At 39.2% G+C, this 19,902-nt stretch overlaps 1 protein-coding gene across 1 annotated transcript; it reads left to right on the forward strand.

The window, feature by feature from the left end:
- The first annotated feature begins 1,328 nt into the window (after positions 1-1,328).
- On the forward strand, positions 1,329-19,375 carry LOC122811625 (transcription factor Sp5-like). Its single transcript, XM_044083597.1, has 2 exons — positions 1,329-1,540; positions 15,069-19,375. The coding sequence occupies exons 1-2, from the start codon at positions 1,487-1,489 to the stop codon at positions 16,047-16,049; spliced, it is 1,035 nt and encodes a 344-aa protein (XP_043939532.1). The 5' UTR covers positions 1,329-1,486; the 3' UTR covers positions 16,050-19,375.
- Positions 19,376-19,902: the final 527 nt, after the last annotated feature.

The raw sequence follows: 19,902 nt of genomic DNA on the forward strand, positions 1-19,902 counted from the left end.
TTATTTTAATGAAATTATTAACTCCTTACACTTAATTCAGACACCAGTAAGAAGGCAGTCATAGCACAATCTAACCAAAAACCTGACAGACAGATAAAGCCTACACAATGACTGCAGGTCTGGTTCACTTCAACGGATCTGGACCTCTACAATAAGTCTATAACGAGACAGTTTTTCCAAATGGTAATTCATTTACTTTGTGCAAATATGCTAGTGGATTAATAATCCTTTGCAAATTTAATTAGTAAGTATGTCTTAAATGACAATGAAATGGGAAAATGGAATCAAGGGTGTAGCCAGGCATATTATTCGTACTCTACTGAGTACGTTTTTTTTTTCAGAGTATTATATCAACATAGCTTTTTTTCAGGTCATATTATGTCTAAAAATGTCCAAATTAATATCTTTAACAGCAGATGCAATATTACTAATCTAAAAAAACAATATTTTAATAGTTTTTGTGAGCAGCTGAAAATGTTACTTATATTTATTAGGTGCTTGGGGTAGCATTTTGAGAGATGGGTCCATATTTAAGTGATAGGTGCCCAGGGGTGGGGGTAGCACTAAGAGCTTGTGAGTGTACAAAATGGAATTTGCTTGAATGGAATGAATTTCAAACGTCATATTTCACCTCTGCAAAAAATAAAGGGTTATATGGTATAATTTAGAGAACCAATTAGACTGCTGATTTGCATAAAATCAGTTTATATTTTAAGGTGAGTGAGTGCGACTCTGCATGCATGTTGGAGGGTACGGCTGTCAAAGCTCACCCCCTGGCGTCGCCCTTCCTTCGCACACAGAATCTGCTACACTTGAATGTAAAAGTGTATTTGCCCGAGGGGATAAAATACCCCGCCCCCATTAGCAAGAAACCAAGCACTGTCTCCCTTATCGTCGTGTTATTAAGCCAAATATGTCAGACGAAACTGATACTGAGTTCTCAAACACAAGTAGTTAAACGCTATTCTTGGTATAGACAATAAAAGGTTTGTCTATCACTACAGTCCTACTGTTTTCCCAACTTTTTTTAAAATTCTTACTTAGCTGAGTGCCAGGAAGAAAAATCCATTTACCTTTCTAACTAAACTTAGTACACATACTACTATCTTGATCAGAGTCGAATCTACCCTTTTGCATGCATAACAAACTACCACAGTAGGGGTCCACGCAGTTTCAAGACTCTGCAACCCGGACCCTTTGAAATAAGCCAATCTATTTTAATGATTGCTTCGGCGAGGCAACTTCAAAGGCAGCCGCAGCCTGCACTTCCGATTGGCTGAGAGACAGCCAAAAAGTTGCCTCAGATGTGAAGTGGGGGTTGTACAGAGGAAAGCGGCAGAGCGCTTCTCGGTGAGGGCACAACGAGGAGAGCGCGAGGCAGGAAGCGGCACGAGCGAGGCAATTCCAGTCCGGGCTGAGGCTACCGTACCCACTACGTTAGGTACTAACATATTAACCAACTCCAGGATTCACTGGCTCACACCCAATGGCAACGCTTGCAGTGCACAGAGGAGATAATATTCTACAAGCGTTTTTACAGGTACGTTGTGTGTGCCAGTCATTTAGATTATTTTCACCACAGACTAGAATTAAATTACAATTACAGTACCGCAGAAAATGAAACGTTTTAGCTGAAGGTGGAAAAATTTTACTGCAGTTTGAAACAAACATATTTTTCTGGTAATCGGTGTTGATTCTGTTATCTAAGGATGATTTGAAGACCAAACAAGGAAATGAAGTTGTAATTTATATTTATTATATGTGTTTGTTTTACTTTAGCGTTACGAATCCAAAGTCTGAGATGAGTTCAGAATTCTCCGGACTGTTTCTCCATGGTTTTGTTTATTATGCACATTACTGTCACTTCGGGGAGCAACCTAGCTCATTTTTTTTTGTTCATTTAAACTGAGCGTAGGAAGGATGCTATAATGCATATCTGTAAGTCAGATATTAGCAGATTAATGGTTGTAAAGGTCTGGCAAGTCGTTATTTTGTGCGAATATTTAGGTACTGATATTTCTTTTTGGCTGGAGTATGTTCAAGGTTATGAGTCTATGTTTCGAGTATTTCACCGTTGCCTTGGCATACCTGGTCTCAACTGCCCAGAACTTTGCCGAAGGTCCCGATTTTAGTTCGCATCTTGCCCTGTCTTTGGTATTTGTTTTACTTCCTGATACATCCTTAAGGATTTGCAGCCAGTCGGGCATTAGTGTCACACACTATTTTCAGAAAATGCATGCTGATGCAAACTTTGTTCTGAACTCAAGTGGGGTGGGATAATATTTAAAAGTTATCGCCGATTTGAAGCCTTTGTTCTCTCATTATTTTTGGCTTTGTCCAGAATTGTTTGAGCAGAGAACTTGAGAAGTATGTGTCGAGATGTACAAATTCGTTAATGGGCTCTATCCCCCCCCCCCCCCCCCCAGTAGGGTTGCCAGCTTTTCAAATGCCCAAAGTGGGACAGTTTTGGTACAAACGTCAGATGTGGCAGACCGAAACATACCCACGGCCAGTACAAAGGACAGAACTTCACGTAATTGCCTAAATAAAAGCTTATTCTTGTAGCATTTTAGTTGCTTATTTTGTTTCTTATAACATTTAGGTGTTTCAGTTACAGAATAACTGTTTTATGCAACTATTACATAAAATATAGGAAATAATTTTGTCCTAATATCTCAGGACATTTGCCATTTTTACAAGTTTTTTGCAGGACACAACTGCCCGAAAAAGGACTGTCCCTCGCAAAGTGGGACAGGTGGTAACACTACCCCCCCCCCCCAGTAAAAAAAATTAGGGAAAAAAAACACACCGTTCGTTCTTTACTCCGAGTTTTATATTCAGAGTTGTTAAAACAGTAAAGCATAGACTGCACTGTGACAACTGTATGGTTCAGCAACGTAAAACTTTTATGTGTTAATCAAGTTAATGACAGACGGTATCCCGAAAGAAAATTTCCTGGCTTGCCGGGAGTCGAACTCTGTCTCATGGTAATTGTGATCTAATTACTTTACTTTTGGCATTTAATTCAGTAAATCTCGGTTGCCCTAGTACCAGTTCAGTTGACTTTCCCATAGGTATAGAATAGACAAGTCAAATACCATGTAAACTATGATACAAATATTGCGTTTTAAAGATGCACCTTTGGGCTTACAGAATAACACATGGGGTAAGTGGCAACAAGCCCAACCCAGCAGCAGTATATCTATGAAGTTGTGCCCCATTTGGCCAGCACAATGACGGCTTTATGTCCCAGCCTAACACCACCTAAATTACAAGGCAAAAGAGATGCATCTAGATTTGTAAGTATACCTTACTCCATATCACTAGTTGATTTATTTGAATGCTCTTCAAATGTAATAGGCATCTTCACCAGTAGAAAGGCTAGCTTCTGTCAAGAGTTTCAAATTACAGCAGTCTCTCAAGTAAAGTCAGAAAGGCTTACATTTACATGTAAATCGCTTACTTTTCAATGCATAACTGTCAACTGTCCAGATTTTCACAAAATGTCCAGATTTTTGCCTCATATTTTTGGTCTGTTCCTCATAACATTTATGGTTTTCTGGCAAATCATTGAGGATTGAAGTCAGTAAATGATAGCTGTTAGAGTTTCATACTTCATATCCTTCAGAAAATGTATGCAAACACATTCTAGCAACTTTCTAAGTTTATAAGAGTAATATTTAAAATCTGTCCCTATTTTGGAGATTTTATCACCCCTTTAATTTTAACTTTGTCCAGATTTCTTGTGCTAAGGGGTTGAGAGGTATGCCAATGTATTAGCTCACCCCCCCCCAAAAAAAAAAAAATAACTGCATACCTTTGTTCTCCGTAATGAAGAAATTGTTTCATTGACCACGGTATTGATTCTTCGTATTTCAGTCTGTGGGTCTGGAAAGGGGGGATGCCACTGTTACAATTTTTTTCACCTATTAATCCCCAAACAGGCTGGGTAAAACTTTTCAGAATCCAGCCCACCCAAACAAAAACTTAAAAGTGCTTTATGCTATGGTTCCAGCCCAGCATGGGGGAGTTGGGCTGTGTGAAGTGTAGCTCAAAACCTAAGGTGCCATGTTTTGCACAGATAATGCAAAGGTAAGTAGAGCAATAGTTTGTTGGTCATTGCTGTCCTTTTGTATACTTACGGTTGTATATAAAACAAGTGAGGCATTTGGGGTGTGTGTTTGTTTACTATGCCTTCCCATTTACTTTTTATTTATTGACATTTGTTTACTGGGAAAGTCCGGCTGAGCACAGGTGCCCTTTTACAATGAATGGCTAGAGAGAAAGCTCCAAGGTGTCATATTCAATGCAATCAAGGTTTACAATAACAAATTTTATAATGCAGTTTCAGTAAATAAAAGACACGATAGTATAATAAAATTTGTATCGCTATTCACAAAGACTTCCTCTCTGCTGACTTTTCTGTGAGCAAATGTTACGTTTATAAATCTTGTATTGAGTCTTTACAGATAGAAGAGTGGTGTATATGATAGGCAGGAGTAATCTAAAACAGAGTAGAGTGCGATGTTAGAGGAGATAAGCGAGTTTGACTGTTTAACAGAGAAGTAGTGATGAATCAGTAATTTGGTTGTGCTAATCAGATGAAGGTATAGCAGTTTGAGAAGTACAATAAAGTGAGATATTTGGTAGGGGACAAGCAGGGTAAGTGATTTAGTGCTTTAAATGGAGGTATAAGAAAGGTAATGAATTGTGTTAGACGGCTATGTCCCAGCTGAGGAGCAGGCACAAAGCCAGGAAGCAGAGAGGAAGTCTTTTAGTAATGGTTTGTAAAAGTGAAAGTGTGTGATAGAGTAAAATTCCTGTATCAATCAGGTCTAAGTTCTAGCTACACTATTGGAATAGGAGACTGACCTGAGCAGACCTTTGTGGTTTCTAGATGATAAAACAGTTATTTATTATTTGACCAAAGGAGGCGATTTGGAAGATAGTATTGGAGTAACGGTCTAATTGCTGGGCGGGCAGATTGGGTATGGGTGATTTAATGAGTTAGGGTGAGCTGAGTATAACATAGAAGGTGAGAAAGCTCAAGCCAGTTAAGGTTTTTTTTTACCTTTTTGCATTTGTGCATTGTGTGCTTGTCTACACTGGACAGAAAAGTTTACCAGTACAGCTGCTCAAATTCTACATTTTCAACTTAGTGTCATGTGCACTATTAGGACAGTAATGACCATCAGTCCATTTGTTTCCAAGGCTTGATTAGATGTTAAGTGGCGACCTGCCCACAGCATATGGCCATTAACTCTGGGAACTGCCTTTGAAAAGTGGAAACTTTCAAGTGAGCAGACATCCAGTGTTACAATTTCTTACAGGTTTTCAGGTATCACGGCACAACCAAAGAACAGCTTTAACTTGTCCATGATTAATTATCCTTCTAATATTTAATGCATTTGTTATTGTTTTTATTCTCCTTCAAGCCTGGGATTTTAAAGTTGTGAAGGACATCTTTGGTCTTGCAGAACACCTGGCAGCAGTCTCTGTCCCTGTTAAATTCAGCCAAGTAAACTAGTACTAAATGGAAGGGGATAATTTTGTTATCCCTCCAGATATCTCTGCCAAAATAGGACAAAAACTGTAGTTTTAACCAGTGAATCTTGAAATATGTACTGACAGCATGTACATAATACCTGCGGTGGGCTATGCTGACTTGAGGATGGCCTTGCCCTTTCTTTTCTGTTGCTATAAATTGTTTTTGCTGTGTTCTTCTCCAATCACAGCCTCAGTAGTCTATTCTGGATGTTGTCTTTTCTGTGAGTAAATGTTTTCCCACATCATTATTTAACAAATGTACAGATAAAGCCATATGATAATATTAATTTAAATTGGGGAAAAATAATACAAATGCATGCATTTTTATGAAGCGGTAATAAACTATTCCACTGTACAATATCAAACAGAAGTGCTAACAAAATGGCACACAAGAAATTGGAGAGGCAGAATGGTGCTTGTCAGTCATAAACATTGTTTTCTGTAGTAAACAACAGTATTGTTTGAATACATGACTCATCAGATGTACCATCATTGTAGCTGCCTTCTATTTTTTTTTTCTGGCCATTTTCCATACAGATTTCCTGTGTACCTTTGAGTATACCTTCATATCCACCATCTGTGCAAAAAGGTCAACACAAGCATCCTTCATTCTTTTTGTGAATAAATGTTTGCAAACAGATGCATGCTTACACATGTGCAAGCATATATACAAATGCAATGTGTACACACACACACACACACACACACACACACACACACACACACACACACTTAGTTCTGTGTATGTTGGTACCCAAAACATATTTTTGTCTTTCGTTATATTTGTTGCATATTTTCTTGTGGGTGTGGGAATGAACAAGGGGCTTTCATGTAGCTAGGCAACTTACTCAAAAATCATATACCATACTGGAACAGGTTATGGGCATTCAGGGAGTTTGAAGAGTGGCATAGAAATCTGGTGAAGAGTGAAAGCAAAAGTCCAGAAACTCACTTCACATATGCTGCAATCAGCTAAAATGTGGAGAAAAGGAAACACTTGTTTGTGCATATGAAGTGTTTCTTTTCTCTGACTGTTGATGACCTCAAAGTAGTGTGTTTAAAATGCTGAGTGTACTAGAGGTCGTTTTACCTGGAGAATGCAAGGGGATTGCCCCTCCCTGAAAACAATCTGGTGATTTAGAATGGAATACCCCTGTTTCACAGCTGCAAAAATCCAAGACCTGTGGACTGAGATTTTGACTTGCATGTAGTATTGTGGAGCAACTAGAAATTAAAGTCTTTATTGAGGTTGGCAAACTCATATGCACACCTCACCCTGTGTCCATTACAAGCCTTGCACCTATAGCTAAGTGGCAGGACTACAGATGTAAATTATGTACCTTGGGTGGTATAGGATATGGCAATTGAATCTTGCATTCAAATTCTAGTACATGCACATTAGTCCAGTGTGTGTGCCGGGGGATACCACACTGCTGAGCTGTGACTGAAATGTTAAAATGACATCCCATCTTCTGTTTTCGTTTATGTTGAGAATCCTTTGGCAGTTAATTAAAAAGAAGAGTTATTTTTTACTCCCAAAACAGCATCATATATGCATAAGTACACATGCATGTATTTGTATAGAGACGGAGAGATGTGAACATTTGTCATAAAAAAATATATAAACTTCACGCCTATACATTTAAATTCTAGTGTGTCATGCCTCCCATGTCTTGTGCTGAGACAAATTCTTTCTTTAGCGACGCTTTGTGTGTTTCCCTATTTTTATAACTATTTTCACCACACCATTATGCCCTGTGCATGAATGGGCACTCTTTTGTGTTTCAGTACTCCCAGCTGTCCTTGAGAGGAAAACCACAACAGAACGGCAATAATGAAGCCATAGAAAATGACTTATTACAGTTCTAAATGGAAGGGCTGCAGCAGATATTACCAGTTTCATTCACAAGAATACATGGCTAGTGTTAGAATACAGTACAGTACACATTAAGCTTTTATGATATAAATAAGGCTGAATACCTAGATGTAGAGAACACAAATCTGAATCATGAAATTGTTTACATAGAGCACAAAAAATAAGCTTGATGTACGCATTTAATTTTGCTTTAATGACAAACTGTTTTAAACATGTTAAATTAACGGCCCAGAATATGTCTAAAGTAATAAAGAATATCTATCTAAATCCATTAATAAATTAATACCCTAATGGTGACATCCTGTCTGTTACCAAGGCACTGGGTTATAAAGGTGCTTTAGACAACTGCAGTAATATAAATTGTAACTGCTAGGACTAACAGTCTGTCCAAAAGTACCTTATTAGCTAGGCCATTGGAAAGTTGCACACACAATTTTTCTTCTGCAAGTTTACACAATTTTACTTTTGCTTTCCATACAAAATCTTCACTTTATTTACGTCCCCCTCTTCATTCACTTTCTAATTTTAATCAGTTTCTCTCTCACCTACTTATTTAAATTTGCCTTAATGCTGTTTATTTCTCCCACTTCATATGGGAATTCCTGTATGTATTTTACCAGCTTTGTATTAAGTGATAGTCATACAAGTTGTGTCTATTTTTAACCAATGCTGTCACATTATGTCTAATTTGGTATAATTGTTTAAACTGCAGATTTTTTGTATTTTTGAAGATTATAAAAGTTTTGTTCTTAAAATGATTTTGCATTACTTTGGAGCTTTTATCCCTGGGCCTCCACTGAAAATGTGATCGAATGTCAATGAAAAAATAAATGACCTTATAATTTAACTAGAAACGTTGAAGCTATTTATCTAGTCCAGTAAACAGAATGGCAGTAAAGCATTGCAGTATATGCTAATGGTAGCCAGAGTGAGATTTATTCTGTCCCCAATGTCTGTCATTATTCAGGTTTTGTGTTACGAGTCTGAAAGCATGATTCCAGAGTTAAAGCAGGCAGCCAGGAATGTTTGACTGATGATGAAAATTAACAAAATGTATTAGAAAAGCTGAGACTGTCCTACTCACATGTGAGGGCAGTTGACTGGAATTTCCTTGCTATTAACAGTTTATTCTAAATGCTAATTTACATATAGAAAAAGTCTAAATGACTTGGTGGTTTAAAATGCTAAGTATGTTCAAAGGAGTTAAATTAAGCGACTTCATGCAGTTTGAAGTGATCTAACTGCATGCTTACATAATGTGAAGAAATCTAGATTAACACCTTTGCTAGTGACCATTTTCATAAAGGCTGTGGCATCACAGAGGATAGTGCTGTCGCCTCACACCAAGAGGTTCCCCAGTTCACTTCTCAGCTGGGGTGCCTTCTGTGCAGAGTCTGCATGTCCTCCCTGTGTTCACATGGGTTTCCTCCGGGTGCTCTGGCTTCCTCCCACATTCCAAAGACATGCAGTAGGTGAAATGGACACACTAAATTAACTAAAAGTGTGAGTCTGGATGTATGGTGTGGAAGAACTACAGCAGCAGTGTAAACCTTGTCTCTAGATGATTTCCACTGTTGAAGTGACACCCGACTCCTTGTGCAAATATGGGAAAAGGGATTGTGGGTGGATGGATGAATGGATGGATTCTTATAAAGGCTGTGTCTTTATCATAGTTTTTAGCAATTTGTTTTTTTTGTTTTTAAGAAGTTTTAGAATTATTTTACAGCTAAATGCATTGTGTGCATGTGTGTGCATGGGGGGAGGGGGGTCATTAATCACCTCTGCCTGTTTTGCAAAAAAATGAATTTATTAATTAGGCTTCCACTGTAGTTTGTGCAAAATAAATGGAGTACTCGAATGAATGCCTTTTATATATATATATATATATATATATATATATATATATATATAGAAAGAGAGAGAGACACTCCTGGTGCATGTCACTCCTGGTGCATGTCTTTGGAGTGTAGGAGTAAACCCACTCTAACGCAGGGAGGGCATGCAGACTCCACACAGTGGGCACCCCTGCCATAAATCGAACTAGACAACCTTTTGCTGTGAAGCGACGATGCTAATTGCTGCACCACTGCACCGGCCATCTACTAATTTTTTTATGAACAGTCTTGTAGATGCGGTGGTGCGGCGCTTAGCATTGTCATCTCACAGCAAGAGGCTCTCCGGTTAGATTCCCGGCTGGAGTGCCTTCTGTGTGGAGTCTGCATGTCCTCCCTGTGAGTGACAGAACGTTAAAAGGCATGCAGATAGGTGCGTGAATGTGTGTGTGCCTTTTCTGAAGGTTTGGCACTGGGCTGGCAACTTGACACTGTAAAAATCCACTGCCAATCATAAGCGGACCGGTGATCTGCTATGACGACCCTTAACCGGGAAAAGCCGAAAGACTTTTTTTTTGAAGCATCTTACATGAAATGAATCCACTTTTTCTGAAAATACAGATTACCCAACTATCAACAGACCTAAAAAGTGGGTGTCAGTATAGACCAAGCAACCCCCTCCTCTCAAGGATGAGTGAACTGATGTACGCCACCACTCCCACCTTCTTGTGTTAGCTCCTTTAACACTCTTGTTACATCTGAACACTGAATGTTCTTTGTGGGTTACTCTTCCAGTTATGATATACAGGGATCTGTGCCACTGGCTTAGTCAGACACCTGACAGTCAGTCAAAAGGTAGAAAAGATTCACTGTAAAGAAAGTGGCAGCAGGAGGACAGAGAGAAGTCTATAAGCTACGACATTACCTGCTGTATTCTTCTACTCTACACCCCTCCCCAATCTTCCTTCATTGCCCAGTATAGTGGAGGAGGAATCAGTTGGGCTGCTTTTAAATAGAAAAAAAAAATGGTCAAGCGTAACTTTGGACAACTAGGCCTTTCAGAGTGTTTCTAGGAGGTATGGGTTTCACTTCATGCCATTAAAAAAAAGATTTCCATCTGTATCAAGACCTGAAATATTTATTCTTTTCACTCTTAACAGAGTCGTTACTGTGAGGAACAACAGAACGTGTTCCCTTCAGCCATGAGGGAAAAGATTTTACTCCCAGGCTGTTTTCCATTCCAAGAAAATATATTTTCTTGAAGGTTACAAAATATAGTTGATTCTACAAGCCCTCTTAACCCTCATGTGTTCTTAAACCTTATTGATGACATTTAGATCTCAAGGATACCTGCATCCTTATTTTCAAAAGACACAGACAATATTTGAGGTTTGTGGAGGAGAGGGGAAATGGCATTACCAGCTTGCCTCCTTGCCCTTTGTTTGCTGCTGCATCCAGAGTGTTTACAAATGCCTGACTCTAGTCATACTTCACTGCAGGACCAGGGATGTCCACATTTAACCCTACTTGGATGACTGCCTAATCCCGTGAGAAATTGTGGAGGGCACTGGAGTACACTCTAGACTACCTCAGACTTTTTCTCTTTCTGCTTGAACAAACTGAATTTATGCCCGGCCAGAAAGGTGATCTTTATGGCTGCCCTTTTGGATACCAAAGCAGCAGTTGTCTATTCCAGGAAAGGGTAGAATCCCTTTTTGCTTTTTTAGGACGTAAGTCATTGGTTATCGTCATTAACTCTTCCTGAGCATTTGGGCTTCATGGCATCTATCATATGCACAATGTCATTAGCCGGACTGCATACAACAAACTTTCATTGGTAGCTAAAGAATATACGAGACCAGTATTTTCAGTCCCGGGAACATACTATTTCAGTCTTTCCCTAAATAAACAGGCACTGGAATTATGGATACACCAAGCAGAGTGAGGGCATGCTGTTCAGACTCATCCCAAGCTAGGCTATAACCATGGGCATCTCGGACATGGAATGGGGAGCACATAACAGTGGCTTCAGTGTTTATGGTAGCTGAAATCCCAGGCAAGCTTGGCTGTATTAACATTAAACTAATAATAATAATAACAGTGGGACAGGCTTCAGGATAGTCTGCAGATGTCATGTGGTATATAAACAGACAATGGGGAACACACTCTTGCCAACTATACAGGCTTAGGAACAGGCACTGGAGTACAGCATGCAACTGAGAACTGCGTATACAGCTGGACAAGAATGGCTTCATAGATCTCACAAACAGATGGGGTTTACCAAAGGTGGACCTCTTTGCTTCAAAGAGCATCAAACAACTGATGAAGTTTTGCTCTAGATAGGCTTGAGCAGTGGATGTTTTCTCCTTAGTTTGGATGAGTCTGTTTTTCATTTTTTAATCCAGTTATTACTCCCCATGATAGTTCAAATGAAAAGGATTCACCCTCTGGTATTACAGGAGGAACCAGTACCTATAGCAAGCAGAAGTGCCTTTAGCTGCATCTGCATAACTGCCTATTGACCCCCTCACACTGGTGTCCAGAACCCCAGTGAAGGAATTCCTGAAGGTCATACCCCACCTGTGCCCACTTAGGAGGATAATGTCCGCAGCTTGGCGCTCTGGAGTTAACAAAAAAAAAAAAAAAAAAAAGAATTTAAACCAGCTTTTTCTGCACCTCTGAAATTCCTTACATGGAAAACAATATTCCTGATAGCGGTCACCTTACCTGGAAAACAATATTCCTGATGGCGGTCACCTCTAATAAGGTTTCTGAACTATAACCTATCATATGTGCAAACAGACTGTTCAGCTTTCTCAGTGCATGTCATATTGAGCTTGCAGGACGTCTTGTGATACTTTCTTTAGGAACCTGTCTCCTTAGCTGTCACATCACATTGGCCATTACATTTAATTTTTCAGCACAGGGAAAAGCCTAGATAATGAGATGTTTGCAGCTCAACTATCTTCCCTTCCTACAAGCAAGGGGAGCACAAATGAGTGTCTGGAGCTATAAACCTACTGTGAAGAGACCAACCACTCTCTGCAGCTGAAACAGAAGAAACAAGTAAGTCTGCTTAGAAGATAGCATAGCACATAAGTAAAAATGTCATAGATAAAAAGCTGCAAATCTCTTGAAAGTTTTAAAATTAAAGCAGTAATTCAGAGAATTCCCATTCCAAGTGGATGGGCAGAGAAATCTGATGCAATGGGAAGGATATAAACTGGCATATTCTGGGACACCGTTCACTGTGGGAGAGACAGCCTTCAGCTAAAAACAAAATTATGTCAGTGCAGCAGTTCAGAACAGGCCATTTTGCAGCAGAACCAATTATAAAGTAATGTACAGCTTGCTATATTTTGGTTTTAGCGCCATCCGTGAGACACATCAGATCATGTTGAATACACAAAGAAGCCTGTTACATACAGATGGAATTTGTGGCCTGAACATGTAGGAAAATAAGATTTTTGGTTTTAGAAGCATCAGCTTACTAGTCCCACATCAGTAAATCATCTGTCCAGACACTTTCTTGGGTTGGGGAGAGTTGGCATAATGGTTTAAGTATTTATCTCCCAGACAAAGTAAAGGGTTTGATTCTCACATTGGGAAATTGGCTAGGCTTACAATGGCTGAAAAGGGCAACTAGCCTGGTACTACCTATGAGACCTTGGTACTTATTCTCCTGGGCCCCCCCTTCACTCCCAGTTCATGGCTCTCTCACCACAGAAACTGGTCCATAGCACAAGTATTTGTGACCACATGTAGAAGGCTGGAACTTGTACGTGAATGGCAAGCCCATCTTTTTGTGAAAGGAAGCTGGTGTGACAGTTCTGAAGTTGATTGAACCCATGTGAGGACAGCTTGGGGCAGAGGGCCTCCAGGTTTTCTACTTTTGTATAACATACATGCATTGTGACATGGTGATTTCATGAGGAAGCAAACCTACAGAATTAGGGAGTGGTATCCTAAACTGCCTCTGCTCCCTGCCCACACCCTGATTGCTTCAAAGTCATCTGCCAAACCAGAAAATAACCATCGGAAAGAGCACATCCTTCCCTATTCTGGTTTGTCATGGATGACATGGTCACAGTATTTATTGACTCAGCTTGGTGGGCATGTGGGACAGAGCACTGCACTAAAGAGAGGAGAGCAGCTCTGTGGAGAAAGGCAAAAATCTACAAGTTTGTAGGTGTCTGGGGGAAGTAAAAGAAATACAATACTGCCACAGTGGTTTTGCCAGCTTTGTGATGTCAGCAACCTGTCTTTGTAAGACAAGTGCAAACCTTTTGAAATTGAATGTAGAAAAAGGATGCTCAGAGTTTCAGGCAACATTCAGTAGTCCCAACAATAGACTGCCATTTGTTTATTGTTTTTGTAACTTTTGTTGTGCCATATGACGTTTAAGCTGGTAGCAAAAAGTAAATAAAGCAGATATTAGCTGGTACATTACCACTAGTTCATTACCACTGCTGTACAGTTTCAGCATCAAATGAGACGTGATTAAAAATTGGGGTATGTGTCTGGATAGTAAGCAATGCCAATTCGTACAAGCCCAGTCTCCACCCACCAAAAAGGAATTTGATAATAGAAGCCCCCTTTAGCAAAGATTATATAGCCAACTGTAATAGTCATTAAAGAGGAAAAACAACATTCTGAAGAAATTGCTCAGCTGTTTCTGCCCCTGGAAGTTAAGGCACATGGGTAGGCCATAGCTGGACAGGTCAGAGCCAGCTGTACGATTTTGAAATATGAATAGCAATAACTGCAAGAAGTATGATGCACATTGGCTGTGGAAGGCTCCAAAACATCAAAGATTCCTACAATCTGCAAAGATATGGTAATTGTTTGCATGATGCGTAGCATGTAGGAGTAAGTACAGTTGTAGTTGCAACTTGTGCATTTCATTCTCTAATGAAACAATGACATTAGGCCAGCCCAGCTACTAAGGTTGTACTCTTTTGAGCTTGCAATGGTAGGAAAGATCATGCCCTAACTGCAGGACGTGTAGGCCTAAGCAATTTGCAAACCTTTCTGTTCTCGGACAAACATCCCGTATGTCACTGATGTTCCACTGTTGCCCAGGCTACAGAAGTGCATTCTTCGATCCTTCTTACTGTGTGATGCATCCTCTGTTTTTGGGTCAGTAAAGCTGCATGGTTTAAAACTTCAATATTACATGTAGCATATTAGTACTGCTTTCTTTCTGGGAGTGTCCTGGTCCTTTATTGTGCCCCTGAAGGTGTTTTCAAGTGACTTAAAAGAACAGTGCAGCTGTATTTGTTTTTACCACGGAGCAATTCTGTAAGAATGGTTTAGTCCTCTGGTAGCACTAGCAACAATCATTAACAACAGCACTGATGAAATTCTCAAACAGAAGGTGATTGTGCTACTGCCTTTAGAGCACAAATAGGAATAATTTATGATGGGTAACAAATGTTTTGGTAAATGTATTTTGAATGGAAAGCTTTTATGGAGGGGGGGGTCTTCTCACAAAATGTGAATTGTATATCTCTCTGTATGCTGGTGTTGTCTGTACAGATATCTTCCTTTGTTTATTTTATCAGCTCTTACATCTCCATCTGTAAAAGATGGGATAAGTGTGTATGTGTACCATCAGAAATATGGCCATATAAGGAAACTTTACCTGGCTCAAGGACAAACAAGAAATTGTGCTATTTGCTGCTTTTTACACTACATTGTATCATATATGATTATAAATTTGCTATTCTTTACATTTTTAAGTTACAGTAAATAATTTGGAACTTCAAGTTAACAATATACAAACGTATGTGTCATGTTTTTCTTTCCAATAGGACAGAACACCCAGTTCTTCTCCCAACGGTGAAATTCATCCACCACTTTCATTCTTGGCAACCGGTTGTGGACAAGTCCGACAGATTGGACAATCTGTTTCAGAATTCCCTCCAGTCTCATATGACTCTTTTGTTGGGTCTGCTTCTGGAATGTTTCAGCTTTGGAGCAATGATGTCACTCCATCATCTGGAATCAGTACGCATGGTGTGCCTTTTGGGGTTCCAAAAGTTCAGTATCATGGCCACCTCTCAACACCACTAGGAACTCATGAATTGCCTCTAACTCCACCTGCAGATCATTCCTATAATTTGGAACTCTCACCAATGAAAGTCCTGGCTCCTCAGGTTCCAGCGAACGTGTCTTACTCGTATCCAGAAACACCTGTGACACAGAATTTTCCTAATTTCATACAGAGCTCCCCCATGACTTCCAGGCATTTATCAACAACGCATCATGAAGATGCCACTTGGTGGAGCATACAGCAGTCAAGCTCCGGGACCCCCCACTCATTTCATTTAGGAAGATCAGTGATTTTAGGACATCAGCCACAGATAGCTGCACTCCTTCAGAACTCTTCCAAGGGTGTTCTAAGTTCTACTAGACGTTGCAGGAGATGCAGATGCCCTAACTGCCAGTCTCCAAGTAGCAGTGATGAACCTGGAAAGAAAAAACTTCATGTCTGCCACCTTCCTGGATGCGAAAAAGTCTATGGGAAAACATCCCATTTAAAAGCCCATTTGAGGTGGCATGCAGGAGAGAGGCCCTTTGTTTGCAACTGGATCTTTTGTGGCAAGAGCTTCACAAGGTCAGATGAGCTCCAAAGACACCTCAGGACTCACACTGGTGAGAAAAGATTCTGTTGCCAGCAATGTGGGAAGCGTTTTATGAGAAGTGATCACCTCTCAAAACATGTGAAGACCCATCAGAATAGGAAGCCCAAAGCTGGTAGCTCTCATGTAGAGAGCATGAAGAGAGAATAGAATAACAGTTAAATTAGTATGTGGAAAGGATACAAATAATTGTAAAAAAAAAATGTTTAGAATTTGCAAGTGGAAGAGACCACTGGTGAGTAATGCACTGCAATCTTCATGACAATCGACATTTCAGTAAAAGTTTGACACTGTTATTAGAAAAGCAGCAGAATAGCTGTTACCAGCAGCTTTACTCCACACCTTGCATGTGGAAGCATTTGTCATTTGCTGGGTATTATGTCCAGACAAGGAGGTATTGCAGTTCTTTTTACTGAACCAGCATCAGTATTAATATTTTTCTACTGACAAGAGTATTTCTACTTATAGGGGTATATGAATCCTTGCTCGGGGGCTACTCATGAGGTTAAAGTCTTCCATGCAGCCCAACAGACTGGATTGTTTTATTTATTTGTGGGGTTTTTTTTTGTTTTTTTTTTTGTATGGAGTCTTTACCACTGGTTAATTTGCTGTCAGGACCAGCCTAGCACCTTAAGAAATGCTGTCTTTACTGTAGTACAGCTGGTTTGTAATATGTGTATTCTAATGACTCATGAGACAGTTTGTAACTCTGAGATCCAGAATGCTTGGAATACTGACATTTGAGCCAGGCTGCGGCACTAGAACATGCAGCTGCTTTTATTGTGTTCTACAATGTTTGTAACATTTGTGCATGGTTTGTGCCGGCTTTAAATGAGATTTATATTTATTGACCTTAATGTTTAACTGATGCCTTTTCCACTGTCTCTTACCAAGGCCATTTTTAACCGAATTCCTGCAGGTGATTCATAACTCGATTCCAACATGGTAATCATTATGTTGGTCAACTAGTTAGAGGGACAATAGTCAACAAGTTAGAGGAAAGTCAAGGGAAAGCCAAATGAAGTGAGAGAAACGAGTAGCCACTCTAAAGCTGAGACTCCATGTGTGAAGTATAATTGGCTTCTCTTATGAAACCACAAAGTGTATGACAGGAAGAAGTATGCTGTAATTTCATAAAGAGTTCATTAGCTATATTGCAAACCCATTTATCTGTTTCTTAGGCATTTTGACGTTTAAGATGGCTGTCACAAGACCTCAAGAAGTACTTTCAGGACTTAACGGTTAGAGACTTAATATGTTGAAAGTACTTAATCTGCTGAGTTAAACCTAGCTGTGTGTGAGCATACCACAGTGAGATATACATTTAACTCGTCTTTATTGTTGCCTGATAGTTTTGCAGTGGTAAGTTGTGTGATAATGTACGGATGGCTGAACTGAAGATTTGTTAATAAGCCTGTGGTTATAGGGAGTGAAACAGTCTGCTTGGGGGTGTGGGGTTGAGGGACTTCCCCTCTACAAAAAAATCATTCATTTAATGTTCTTGAAAGGTGTGCCATAGTTTGTAATTTATTTTATCTTACGCAACGATTAAGTATCATTGAACTGTTCACGAGCCATACATTATTTCCTTGAACTGCTGAATATAAAATGTTTAAACAAACTCCCAAATCGTTAGAGCTACTAAATTTTTATAAAGTAATAAACACAAAGTCACATGAGAGGCACTACCACATTATAATTTAAGGCTTTAAGTAACACTGTCTGGTAAACTTTGACGTTGTGGATTCACAAACAAGTAAGTGAGTTATGAGGCAGAAATTGTGGTCCTATTTATGTGGGAAGATCTCTTGAGCTACAGTTGTGCAATATGCGGCTTAAAAGGATATGCTGTCATAATGTTCATTAAAAACTGAATAATGAACCTCTACTGATGAGATAAATGTCATCCAATGCAAACGTTTGTCACAGTCTCTGGCTTGCCTTGTATAACATACTAGTGTTTACTGACAAGATTCCACAGGAAAAAAACACTTACCTTCAGGCAACAAGACTGAATTGGCTGCTGGCAGCATAGATGGGAAGCAAGGGCTTCACTGGAATTTACACACTGTTTAGGCTACCTTCCACCTTCTTTCTGTGGTAGTCAGTAACCTTAACAGTCTCAATAGGAAAAAGTAAACAACTGATCATTTGTTTCTGTTTAGTAATTATTCCTAAATTAAACTAATATACATCAGTATTTCCAAGGCATACTACTGAAGTTATGCATTTTGGAGCTGTGCTAAATTATCTATTCTTAAGTACTTATGCCCACAGCTACATTACCCAAACAGGCAACAAGTCACTTCAAGCTGATTTTAAACACTTAAAATTGCAATTCTCCATTTACTTGAACTACAAATACAAAATAGTATGTGCTTTAGTAATGTACAAAAAATAATCTGAAAATTACAGGAGGAAGGGCATTCATTAATCCATTTATACTGGATATGCCATGAAGATGATACATTTACATACAAGTCATTAGAATTAGGTATGGTTACTGCAAGAGTGACTAGTTAAATTTTATCCAGGTTAAGAAGGGAGGAGGGGATCAATGTATAAGAGTGCGGCAACCTATCAAAGTGGTAAATGTCACATGGTCTTATTTACTGTTGCCCCAAACTCACTCTGCTGGATTCTTTGTACTGCAGTGTTGCCATCCCTGCAGTATAACCACGGGGTAGATGTCAACTGATGCAAGAAGGCAACGGTGAGTTTTATTTGTTCTCGTTACAGGTACCCTGCATATTAGTGAGGTCCCAGGTGCAAGCCAACAGGTTTCCAATAACAAACAATAATTGTGCAAGCTGAAGTGACCAGACTGGGTTTTTGAGAGACAATCATGTGCCTCATGCAGGAGGAAGGGGCACAGGTTCGCTGAAATTGTTTTATGTACCAACCCATCTTAGTTTTATTTATAGAAGAAAGTTCTGTCAGTAAAGCAAAACATCAAATTTGGATACCAATACAAAAAAATGTCAGATTAGTAGCAGCTAACAGGAATTACACAGGCTTGCATGTTCCATGCGTGAGTTTCTTCTACTTGCATATTGATTCGGTACCAGCAAACTGAAGTTAATGAGTATGTCTGTTCGGTATTTTCTTTTCTACTTGTATGGTCTTCAAATTTCACAGGTCAGGGCATATATGTTCAGATATGCTTTGTTTTGCTGTACTGATTTGTTTATTTCCAAAGTGTAAGGTGTACATATTTTCCTGCAGATCCTTGTAAGCCAATATATTGAGACATCATGTGAACTATTTAAATAAAAGTAATCACATTTCATAGAAATTTTAACTGCTGTAGTCTGTTTTCCAAAACATGACACTAAGATTATGGGTTAGATTTGTCAGTAATGTTTGGCGATATGTGAAGATCACCATTTCAGGACAGTAAGGCGAGTCTTACACATTTGGTTAATACTAGAACATCAACACAAACGTGGAATTCCCCCGAACCTCTAGTTAATGACCGTGAGATATTTTGTATGCACATGGGGCTTGTGAGATTGGGTGATGATTGTTGGTCTCTGCCAGCTGACCATGCCTCTTTTCCTTTCTCAGAACAGTACTGAGCTTTTAAACCAGCAAGGTCATTAAAACTACTCATATTTACACAGAAAAGAATCTACTAGAATTAAGGGAAACTCCACAATAACAAAGTTTTATGGTCATGGTATACTTTTATCAAAAAGTGATGCAAGAATTTGTTAGTGATATGTAATAATTAGGAACATTCTTAAGAACATCACAGCATTCAGGAGGCTTTGCACAGAATCAAAGTTAAAATATATGTACACATTGTTAGCAAGTTAAAGAAGTCATTTTATCTGTTTTTTTTTTTTTTTTTGTACAGACTGTGCACATACTTATAGCTGTGTTTGATGTGTATCCTAACACATCTGTATGTCTGTGTATGCTTATCTGTCTGTCATGGGTATGTTTGACTGTGTATCCTCACAAGAGATTAAATCAGTACTAAAATTTTATAAGAGGTCAT

This window comes from Protopterus annectens, chromosome 9.part0 (genome assembly GCF_019279795.1).
Source record: "Protopterus annectens isolate FY-2018-M chromosome 9.part0, PAN1.0, whole genome shotgun sequence".
Taxonomy (NCBI): Eukaryota; Metazoa; Chordata; order Ceratodontiformes; family Protopteridae; genus Protopterus; species Protopterus annectens.

Bases quoted from the DNA above. Each gene is read 5' to 3' on its own strand.
- LOC122811625 (XM_044083597.1), top strand. From the start codon at position 1,487: ATGGCAACGCTTGCAGTGCACAGAGGAGATAATATTCTACAAGCGTTT. The intron at 1,541-15,068 runs GTACGTTGTGTG...TCTTTCCAATAG, and splicing joins TTCTACAAGCGTTTTTACAG to GACAGAACACCCAGTTCTTC.